This window comes from Aythya ferina, assembly GCF_964211825.1.
Source record: "Aythya ferina genome assembly, chromosome: 5".
NCBI lineage: Eukaryota > Metazoa > Chordata > Aves > Anseriformes > Anatidae > Aythya > Aythya ferina.
In genome coordinates, this window is record NC_140301.1 from 43,603,054 (window position 1) to 43,614,657 (window position 11,604).

Here is an 11,604-nt window from a genome sequence, read left to right on the forward strand (position 1 = left end):
TGAGGTGGTGACCACCACCCCAAAAAAAATCAAAAATACACAAAAACCACCCTCGTCGCCCCTCCGCTCCAGCAGAGGGCGAGAGCGGGAGCCCCTCCATGGCGGCGGCGCTTCCGGGCCGTGCCGCGGCCATGGCGGCGGGCGGCAGGCGGGCTGTGTGAGCGGGGCAGGGCGGCCGGGGAGGGCCGGGGCCGGGCTCGGTGGGCTTCGTGCCGCTGGCCGGTGTTTTACGGGCGTCCTCTCCCCGCAGGTACCCGCTGTTCCAGCTGGGCGGCCCCCAGCTGCGGATCTTCCGCCCCAACTTCTTCATGCTGGCGGTGCGGCCCGGCGTGCCGCAGCCCGAGGACACGGTGCAGTTCCGCGTCTCCATGGAGTGAGTGCACGGGGAGGGCGGCCGCAGCCCGGCCGCGGGGTGCTCGGGGGTCCCCGCCGCTTCTGGAGCATCCCCCTGCGCCCAAAGCACCCCCCCTGTGGCTGAAGGAAGGGTATTGTGCACCAGGGAGGGCTTTGAGGGCGCTGGGCTAAGCAGGAGCTGTGCTTGCTTCCTCTCGGGGTGCTGGGAGGCCCTGGCTGCCCCGAGGTGGGGTGAGGAGGAAGGCAGAGGTGGTGGAGGTGGCCAGGAGGAGAAGAGGTGGTGTCCAGGTGCTAGTTTTGCAGGATTCCTTCGTCCTGGCTGCTCTGCTTCTACATGTAAAGGCCTACATGCCTGCAGCAGGCCCCAGGAACATTAGAAGTCACGTTCAGAAGCTTAGAAAGGATTCTCAGCGCGGGCAGTCAGAAAGCCCACCCTGGCTCCCAGTACAGCAGGCATCTCGTGTTTTGATTGCTGAGGTGCCAGAGAATGAAGTGTTCAGCATTATTTCAATTTATGGGCTGTGAATTGCTGTAACAGTGTATGTTCCATGTTGGGTTTATACATCAGTGCAGTGAAGCTACCTTGGTTGAAAGGGGAAGACATACCTATTCCAGACTGTTAACCTGCCTTTAAATACTGTGGCTATGTTCCGAATTTAGTTAAATATTTCTACTTTTCCTTCTTTCTTTCCCCAAAATGTTTTTTTGTTGCCTAGAATGACAAAAGTGGATATCAAGAATTACCTTGAAAAAATCTATAATGTGCCAGTAGCTGCTGTGAGGACCAGAATACAGTATGGTAAGTGCAGTTGAGTAATTCTCAGGGATAAATGCAGTTTACCTTTTCAGCCAGAAGAGGCTTTTCATGACAAAAGGTCTAATAGCTTTCTACAAACTATGTTGCTGGTGGCAACTTCCAGCTCAGTTCTTTTTATTATTGTTACTTAAAACAAGTATGTACCACTTCATATGTAGTGCTTCATATTTGAATACTTTTATTAGGTTACAACAAAGTTTATTTTTAAAAATAAAAAAATTAATTTAAAAAGTCTTAAAATCTTGACCTGTATCTAACCCATGCCAAATACCTTTGTAGTTGCTACCATTTCTCCTTGAAGACCAGTGGATGTCTCACTTCAAAAGGAACTACTTCATGTATTTTAATAAAATTAGCAATTAAACTTATTTTTTAAGTCTAGGAAATAATAAGAGTTAAGATTACCTAGCATGCACAGAGAGGAGGTGTTATGGTCTAACTAAAGTCGAAATATGTAGAGAAAAAAAATTATTCAATTAGACAAGTACAAAATATCAGAAACACATCTTTACAAACTTTTGGTTTTTCATAACCTGTAGTTACCACGTTTCTACTACAGACTCGTATGCTTCCACTTACTGTATTTCTTCCTTGCACTACCATTGCTCAAAAAACCTCACCACCACCACAAAGAACCATTAAAAAGTCATTCTTAATTGAAATTATGTTGAACTCAGACTTGGAACAGAGGGACCCATCTCTGATTGAACTAGGCTAGAATTCTACAAAGTCACATTTACGTGTGAATGCCTCCCTTCCCAGAGTTTCTCTGACTGTATTTTGGATGTAGTGCAAAGTCAGGAATATATTTTTACGTCATGTATGTTTTTGATCACCAGGCAGTGCATTAATCAAATGGAGAGTGACTTGTTTGTTGGGACATCTTTGGTTGGATTCCTCTTTTGCATGCACTAATTCTAGCAAAGGAATTGATTGATGTGTTTTTAATGGTAAGAGTAAGGACAAATTCAAAAGGGCATAAGGAAAAAGAGCTGTCGTAGTAAAAAATGGAGAATGAAAGAAAAAGCTTCAAGAGAAGGTTGTAAAAGTCAGAGCATCTAAAATAAGGAAAACATCATCTGCAATGTGTCTATGTAAAAATAAAATTAAATGAAATCCTAAGAGCAAACATGTTATTTCAAACAGCACTGAAAAATTATTGCTTTTGTCCATAAAACTGTCGAGTCCCTCAGTACTTAATGGAAGTGGTGGTAGAATGTCAGGAATAAAAGAGGAAAGGGGCTTAGAACGTCTCATAATTCAACAGCTTTAATGTTTGCCTAACATGCAAGGAGTAAATTGAACTTCCCACTCAGTTGTGCTTAGCATACTTTCAGTAAATGAAGGTGCTTTGATTTTTTGGGGTGTAGAATGTAATTTTCTGATAGGTAACGTGTGGAGCCTGCTCATTAGCTGGGCAGTAAAAATTGACAAGTTTGAAGCTGCTTCGTGGTCATTCCATGCTTGTCTTTCTGAAGCAGGTAATGTTGGCAGGACAGTTTATTTCTCCTGCCCCCCTACTCAGAAGACTTGCCTCCTTGCTTCTTTGCAAAATTTGTGACCATGAAGGCACAACAGCTGTCAGCAGCCCACGTCTGGTGATGCCTCCTCTCCTTACATGTCAGCAGTTTACCAACTTCAGTACGTTTTAGTAATTTTGATACTGCTGTGTGGTATCTATGTTGATGCTGAAGAAGTAACCATCTTAATAAATCAAAACTGGTGCCCCCCCCCCCACCTTGGCCTTGCTTTGGGGTACTTGGAATTCCTGTAAAGTTAAAAATGGGACTGTTCATTTCTGCAGGTGCGAACAACAAGAGGAACCACAAGAATCAGAGAGTGAAGACACCAGATTACAAGGTTGCCTATGTACAGCTGGTGAGTTAATATGGATGCTTGCAGGAAAAGAAGGGGCTCTTTGTCAGCCAAGCTACAAGTAATGCTTGGTGAATTGTCCAATTAGCTGACTGTTTCTTCCACTCCTCTAATGAAGGCATTTTCTTTAATATGTTCCAGAACATATAAAGGCATTCACTAATTTAAATGACTTAGTTTGACAAACAAATTTAAACAAATTGTTTATTTTCTAGTACCATTTGTGTCTGAGGCCTGTATGTAAGTTAGGGCCTGGTGTCATATGGCGCTGCTTTGTCAGCGAATTTCATGCTGACCCTGTACTCTCCGTGCTGGAAGGTTCATGGCTTGTGTGGTTGATTGCTGAAATGTCCAGTAAGTGAAAGAATATATTGTAAAGGTGGGGAACTTTTTATTAAAGCTCTTTGGATCTCCAAGAAGACTTAAGGCGTGTTCCCTGGAGAGCTTTTAGTCATGTCTAACAAGTGTGCTTTGTGGCTAAACTGGGTTCTGAAACGTATATTGGTTGCCCAGTGGAAAAGGTGCTTCATGTTCTTACAAGTTTCTTTCATAACAGGGGCACATTATAGTTCTGTCTTCTCTTGGGCTTACCTGTCTACAAGTAAGAAAGAAATGCCACCAGTGATAGAAAAGCCCTTCACGTACCAAAATTACTTTAAAGGAATGCTATTTATGGTTGTAAAACCAAAAGTTCAAAGTTGCTGTTGGCAACACAAGCTCAATGTTACTCTGTCCTGGGACAAGGAGTCAGTGTGGGGGAACATTGCGTGATCTTACAGCATAAAGATTGCGTAAGAATTTGTAAGGACTTGGGGTCAAATTAAAGATGCGTAGACAATGGGAGATCTGATTTATTTTTTTTTTTAATTTTTGATTTTAAATTAGCTTAGAAAAATATTCTCTAAGCCCTTTCTAGGGAAGGGAGTGGAAAGAAAAATGAGGACTCTGTTTTTGTAGACAGCTCTTATCTTTAAAAGAACAGTATAAAAAACAGCGTTAATAGGAAGTAACGGTTTTATGTTTAGATGAGGACTAAGCTTGATTCACTGTGCTGAAGTTAAAGGCAATGTCATCTTCACCAGGATTTACATTATGATAGTAAAATTCACATGCCTTTTTCAAGGAACAGGCCCTGTGTCGGTAGACAAATTCTCCCTAGTGGAGGGAAGGCTATTACCCGTGCAGGGTTTTTGTCTGTGAAAGTTCAGGTATGACTGATTTATTAAGAACACAGCTGAAGAATTGAATGTCAGGAGTGATTTTGTATTGTACAAGTTGCTTTCTCTGTGTGTTATTCGTTAGTAGGTAATTGCAGGCACTTTATATTGCCATAGCCTCTTGCTGGTGATGGCATTGCTTTTGGAGGCTTGTTCCCCAAGATTGAAGCAGACATGCATCTCTACTGAACCTTGGTCAGTTCTCAACTTTTGTTTTCCTACATTTAATGTAGTCTTGTTTCTGTGTCCGCTGAGTTGCAAAGGGAAGCAGTCTGCAACCCACGGATAAATTCAGTGGAAAGCCAAATGCTGCTACTCTATGGAGGAAGCCACTCATTTAAGGCAGTGCCTTTGAATGTTTATTTCAGATCAAACTTCTGAACCTAGAATAGTTGCCATCACCTTGTGGGTAACTGCAGTGGAATGGAGAATGCACAAAGCCCTGTGGTACTGTGGCTGAGGAGTGTTTCTGGTACCTGGGAGAGCAGGTGTCTTTTACTGTGTTGTCCTATCCAGTGACATCATCCTCAGTTTTTAAAGAATGCCATGTTTTCATCTCTCCCATGAATTAGGTTAGGGGACTGCATTTTAGTTTTTGTTGTACAGCATCCCGAGTGAGGGAATTCTGACCATTTATCTAGATTTCATCAGTGAAACTTGGTCTGCCTGTTTTCTTTCCACATTGTCCTGTCCTCTTTGCTCTCTTTTCTCTTACTGTTGCTGTCTGTGAGCTCTAACATTTAGGTTTGTCTTTTTTTTTTTTTTTTTTTTTCCCCTCTTTTGTTCTTTGCTTTTCTTCAGTAGTTCTGGTGTCTCAGACAATGAGCTCCCAGTTCTGTGTTCACACCAGCTTTAAACAGTGAGTGAGGCCAGAAACCCAGTGTCATTTCTGAAACTGAAGGTTTTCCCTTCATTCATGGTGTGATTCAGGCCAAAACAGGCCCCATGCAGTCCATTGTTAATATCTGCCTAATTTAGGAAAGTTTGGTAACCACTGTAAAACCCATTTTTTCATTAGAATTATTTTGCATCTGCCGTGAGTCAGAGAAGCAGGGCTTTCCCACCATTTTTACCAGCTGTGTTTTCCCTCATTAATCCAGTTTCAAGTTAAAACTGCTTATGACTGGAAAAATAAGTATGTGTTTTTGGAAGGTTTTGGGTTGATCTTCCTGTTGCCCACTAGGTGGAAGTATTGCTCTTCCCAGTGCGACTTGGAAGCGGTCCTGGTGTGGTTTACCTGAATGAAATTGAGTGTATTTCTTATGACTAGTTATGCTTGCCTGCTTCATAAAACATCATCATATGTGTCCCAGCACAACATACGTATCTATTAGCTTACCACAAGTGTCTCAAAGGTGGAGGGTACGTGAAGTCATAGCCGATACACCCTTAGGTGTCAGATTAGTGCCTCAGCTGCTCCATATGTAAGAATTGTTGTCCTTTCCTTTCCAAATACTATTTCTTGGAGATTCAGAGCTGTTTACTTTATTCTCAGGCTGTAACTGGACAAATACATGACCAGTCCAAGCATAATATTTTCACACTAAAAAAATACCTCAAATCATAGAAGGCTGTGGATCAACAATATCTTGCCATTCCAGAGCCTGCCTGCCTTTTTTCCCCTTCTGGAATGTGGTGAGAAAGGTTTAAGTTTAAGGCTTATCAAATGCTACTTTTTAATGCTATTTGATTTTTTAATTAAAAATATGTATCTTTTCCAAGTAGCTAAAATGAAAGTAATTAAGCAGCCTTTCTCTTTACTCAAATAGAGTTGTAATTATCCTAATATTACTAAAAGAAAAAAAAAAAAAGCCAGTGGGAAACTTTACAGTTGCATCAACATCAGGGAAATTAAAAAAAACAACAACATCCCCTCCTCCTCCTTCACTGTTCTCACTCTGTAGCTCAACAGGTGTTAGCACCCGTGGGAGCTCAACTGTAGACAAGCCTCTGGAATCCAGACCTATTTTTAATTAAACCTGTTTTGAGAAATCTAATGGAGATGGCTGTAAAAAGGAGTCTGACCTTGTCAACATTAGGACTAACACCTATTTAGCTGCATGAATGATGGCACCGGTGGGAACATTTTTGCAAATGTTTTCTCCTCAAACCCAGCCTAGTGTGTCCTGTATGTTCTTATTAATTAACCCATTTGCACATCAGATGTGACAGCAGTTTTCATTTGACATGTAATGAATTCAGAGGAAACTTGGATGCCCTGTGTGCTGTGTCATTCCTGCGTGGGTTCTGCAGTTGCTTTCAGTGCTGTTCTGCCATACGTTTTAACATCAGATGTTACCAAGTGCAATAGGAGGAGAATTGTTGAAATGCACTGGATTATTAAACTGAGCTGCATTTGCTGCTACTGCTGGACTGAATCCCGTGCTGTTGGGAGTCCAACATTTTTTTAGTTAACGATACTATAAACATCACTTTTCTCCTAATTCTGAAGGACAGTAGTAAGTGCTTCAATTATCTAAATAATCAGAAGACCTCACAGTTGTTTACATGATCAGTGTTTGCTGCGTCATTCCTACACAATAATATCTGTGCTGACCTTCCATTCCTAAACTTTTCAGAGGACGCAAAGGTCAGAAAGTACAAGTGAGTTTGTGCTGGATAATCCTCCTAGCAATTTTCTGACATGAGGCTCAGCAGTGGAAAGGCTAACACTTGACTTCATAGGCCTAATTGTGGTCACTTAACCTCCCATTAAAATGAATGGAGGCAATTTGTACCACTTCATGTTGTAACTCCTTCTGCAAACTCAGAGAAACAAGGTGTGTTTTCAACCTTTATAACCAAAAAGACTTGACATCTAAGATGAAAATATGTTTGGTGCTTAGGTCTCTTGTTATCTTGAAGGGTTTTAGTATTTAATAAAGGAATCCTCTTAAGACCATGTATATAAATCAATTTTACATTTGGGTACGGCTGAAACGAGGATTAGATTTGTGCAGGAGCAGAAGTTTAATGGCTCCCATTTCTGCAATCTAAACACTGGACCACACATCTCACTTATACATAACCTTAGAATTTGTAGAAAGAAGGGAGGTCTCTGGGAAGGCCCTAAATTTAGAATACTGACATGTAAAATCATCACAATGACTTTATTTTTAGGTGCTTTAATAATGCTTCTATGACTTCATTGCTCCATTTATTTATTTATCTTTCTTTGTCTAACATTATAAGAGTTCATTTAGATATTAGAGGATGTGGAGGGAGAGCTTATCCTGACAGACTCCAGAGGTATCACCTCATGTTGCTGTACTGCTGGTAAAACAATTTTTTCACCATCCAATTCCAAGACAGACTAAATTATCTGAGTAAAATAGCTTTTTTTTTTTTTCTTTTTTTTTTTTTCCCCAGTGTTTGTCTTTTTTATGGTGCTTTCTTTTAGCACAACTGTCAGAAAAGAGGCTGCTCTCATCTCCACTTTTCTCTGTGCTTCTGACTAAGGTAACTGTGCTGGCAGAAGTTCTAAACAAAGACCTAATCCTAGCTTTTTCAGAGGCCATTTCAGTTTATGAATTTCAATAAATCAGTGATGAAAGGGGAGACTGGTTAAACAGCTTGGAAAAGGTAAAACATTGAATAAATGTAAGGGTTAGGAATAAGAATGCAAAATTTTGCTTCCTAGTTAAATATGCCAGTAGTTCATGCTCTAGCAGTTTGGAAACCAAGTAAAACACCCACACTGATGAACGAAGTAGAAATTCAGTTGTTTGCTTTATTTTGGTTAGGATTTCATTTGAAGGAGGCATTTAACTTAGCTGGCAGATGGTTGCTGTCGGGAAGGGAAAACTTACAAAGAAAAAAGTCTACTTTAAGCAGGACTGCATAAGGGAGTGATATCCCTCTATTCCTTTGGTAGGCATTGTTCTGAGAAGGTGGCATATGAGCTAAACAACTGGTAGCCTCTGGCATCATGCTGAAGATGCACCGAATGTAAATATGCCTGGATAGACTCTCAGCCTTTTATGTAAGTCGATGCCTTTTGGTATTTTTGAAATTTTGAAATACCCAAGATGAAAACTAGCTACTGAGCATGCACAACAGCTATTTTTCATACAGCTTTCATCACTCCAGAGTCTTACAGTGCAGTGTTACTGCATAGTATTGTTACTTAAGATTTATCAACCTTCAGTTCTCAGGGTGTAATGTCTTGGCTGTTTCGAATCGTGTCTGGCTGCCAGCCAAGATCAGAATTTCTTCACAAAACAAGAGCTGGAAAGAGCCAACTTGTCTGTGCTGATTTTGATTTATTAAAAGACTCCAGATACAGATTGACATTTTCAGCTCAATATTTGACTTTCACCAGCCTTGAAATGGGAACTGTGAGCACTTTGATAAACAGCTGAAAGGTTTGCCTGGTTTCACTATAGTTTCTGTGCATATCCTTTTTAGTTTTTTTCCTCTTTTAAAAATAATGACTGTTTTGCAATGCTTAGTGAATTAACCATGAACGTTGTTAGTATGCTTTAGGGACAGCTTTCCTTCACTCTCCAATAAGAGCAGTGCTTTGGTGCTGGAAGCATACCAGAATGGAAGTGCTGCATAACAAGAACAGCCCCTTACTACACTGTTACCAACATAAATAGTTCTCAAATTTTCAGTGTAGGTGGTATGCCTACCATGTTAGCCTGAATTGTTTTCCAACTTGTTTCACTAAAATGGCTTCCTCTCCAGGATGGATGAGTCCTTAGAATCGGCCTCCTCTGTCCTATGGGTCCCACAGGGCTGAGCAACCTGCCTGCAGTGCAATTAAAATGCAGTAATTTTTTGTAATGTAAACAAATTCTTTTCCAAATGCTTGAGTGTGCCAAACTCTTGGGCAGCCCTTTGCCTCAAGGGTGCTTGCTGCTGATCCTACTACAGGAAGAGCATCAGTAGGCTACGGCGTTGGGATTGTTCAAGGCCATTGATAAGGCCTGTTGCTGTGCCTCAAAATGGAGCTATGCTTCAGTTGTCATAGGACAGCTATTATAAGCGTACCTGGTGGTAGTTTACAGGTACAAAAGAGTTGAAACCCCCGAGTGTATGGTGTGGAAAGGAAAACCATGATTTGTTCCACTTGATCTTATCCAGGCTAGAATCTAGGAAAGCGCAATGTACACAGCAGCTCCCTTGTTGTTTTTGTAGTATGGTCAGGCTCTTAGGAAACCCCCAAGAAGTATGCACTACAAAAACAACCGGAGCATTGCTGGGTATGAGTTGATATTTCCTAGATTCTAGTCTGGATAAGCTCAACTGGGATAAGTCATGGTTTTTCTTTCCAAAGTGTATGCTTGAGGTTTAAATTCTTTCACACCTGTAAATGACCCTGTTGAGTGTATATGGCTAAATGGAACATAGCACACATTCAGCTGGGTTAGGGACATGGTGGCAGGGTTTTTTTTAATTTAATTATGTCACATTTCTTATCTCAAAATGCAGTATAGGTAGCCGTGTTGCGGAAGGCTTATTTTATCTCTTTTGTGGAACCATTTTGTAACTGGGCCTCTGGTTCAGTTATTTTTATTGCACAAATAGAAAGAGTGGCTGACCTGAAAAAAATGTGTTCCTCTGAAGCAATTGCATGCTTTTGTTGAGATTTCTATATGTAGTATTCTGCCAGAGAAGTTAATGTATGATAAGATTTGTAACTATTCCGGAGAATAATTTTAAGAGTTATGAGCTATCAGTTATGAGTTTTATTATGCGGAGTCCCATATGGAATGCAAAGGAATGGAAGGTTGATACTGTTGAGTTTAATGAAGTTGTGCTTAGTGCAAACACCACTAAAAAGTAAGTAGATAATGTTAATGGGATAGAACATTTCCACAGAATAATGGTTTCCTGCTGTTAGATAAAAACCAGAAACCAAGCAAATGTTTATTTTCCAAGTGGGAGACATAGATCTGATGATGATGTTACACTAAAATGACTTGTCTGTTAGGCAGAATGACTGATGCAGATGTAATCACTTTAATCTCATCAGTGATGTATTAGACAGATTGTTCCCACTGTAATTATTTTACACTGCAGACTTTATTCCTGTTGATAAGAGACCTCTGATATCTGTTACTCTGTATTCCCACATTACACCCCATAGTAACAGCTGCTAGGTCTGTTCTTTCTGATCCTTAGACAAGATTTAAACAGCTATAGCTGCGACTCATACCCAAAGTATTAATATAATGAATGCTTGCCCTGCCTGTATTTCCTCTGATGGTATGACTTTAACAAAATTACTTACTTTGCTCGTCTTGCTTTTACGGTGTGGCTCCTACAACATCTCTGAGGTGGTTCAGCATCTTGAAGATGTGTCCATCTCCTGACCATTCATTCTGTAAAGAAAGATGCCAGTGTCTTAATTTGCACACAGAAGAGAAGAGGCTGAAAGTTAGCTTGTGGAGGAGGGATATATGTGTATCTTGGGGAGAGCAGTGGAAAGAGATCTTGGGAGTGCCTCTTAAGGCACCGTTTTGACCATTTGTTTTCTTTTTAGGGCAAAGGACAAACCTTTCAGTTTCCCAACCTGTTTCCAGAGAAAGAACAAGACGAAGAAGCTCAATCTTTTGATGACTTCAGGAAGAAATATCTAGAGAAAGAGCAGAAGATCCAGAAGGGTGACCCCAGACGAGGTGGAGTTCCCGATTGGTTTGGACTTTGATGCCAGCCAGCTTGATGAACAAGCCAGCTGCCTTTCTGTAGGCTCAGAGGAATTTTGGTCAGCAGAACTTGAACTCTCCTCTTCTTGTAATGACCAAGGGTTTATTCTTGAGCAGCCCTTGCTAGAGTGTCTTTTTTCCTGGCTATTTATGCACGACTACAACAAAATGGCCCTAAAGAAATAAAAAGGTAAAATAAATCTGCATCAGATCTTCCCTGTGAACTTGTGGACCATTTCTGAAATGTGGAATTGCTTCTTGTTTCTGAATGAGAGTGTTACTGTGCTTACCTTGTTCCTGCTTCTACAGGTCATTTGAGTGGAAGTAGGAGGCGTTTCATTTGTCAAGTTAAGTGTGGTTGGCATTGAATGTTACTTAAAAATGGCAGGATAAGACAGCTGGAGGTGGACAAGAAAACTTGTAGGTTATTAGACTGTAGGCTCAGGATGTAGGGTTCCCTTATTATCAGTTATGGTGTCTTTTACTATCCTGTGCATTGCCTTTCTTCCAAAGTGACCCCCTTTCCTGGGGATGCGTATGTAGCCTGATTTCACTCCTGCGTTAATGGCCGTGTGGCATTTTGGGGCAGGTTTTATTGGATAGGCTTGTGGCTGGGCATGTGTGTGATCCCCAGAAGCTTCAGGGAATGGACAGACACAGTGCAGTCTTTGCTGGCTGTTGTGCAATG

At 41.1% G+C, this 11,604-nt stretch overlaps 1 protein-coding gene across 1 annotated transcript; it reads left to right on the forward strand.

Moving 5' to 3' along the window:
• Nucleotides 1-67: 67 nt before the first annotated feature.
• Nucleotides 68-11,140, forward strand: MRPL23 (mitochondrial ribosomal protein L23). Its single transcript, XM_084520620.1, has 5 exons — nucleotides 68-157; nucleotides 251-373; nucleotides 1,071-1,153; nucleotides 2,976-3,049; nucleotides 10,754-11,140. The coding sequence occupies exons 1-5, from the start codon at nucleotides 99-101 to the stop codon at nucleotides 10,916-10,918; spliced, it is 504 nt and encodes a 167-aa protein (XP_084376746.1). The 5' UTR covers nucleotides 68-98; the 3' UTR covers nucleotides 10,919-11,140.
• The last annotated feature ends 464 nt before the right edge of the window (nucleotides 11,141-11,604 follow it).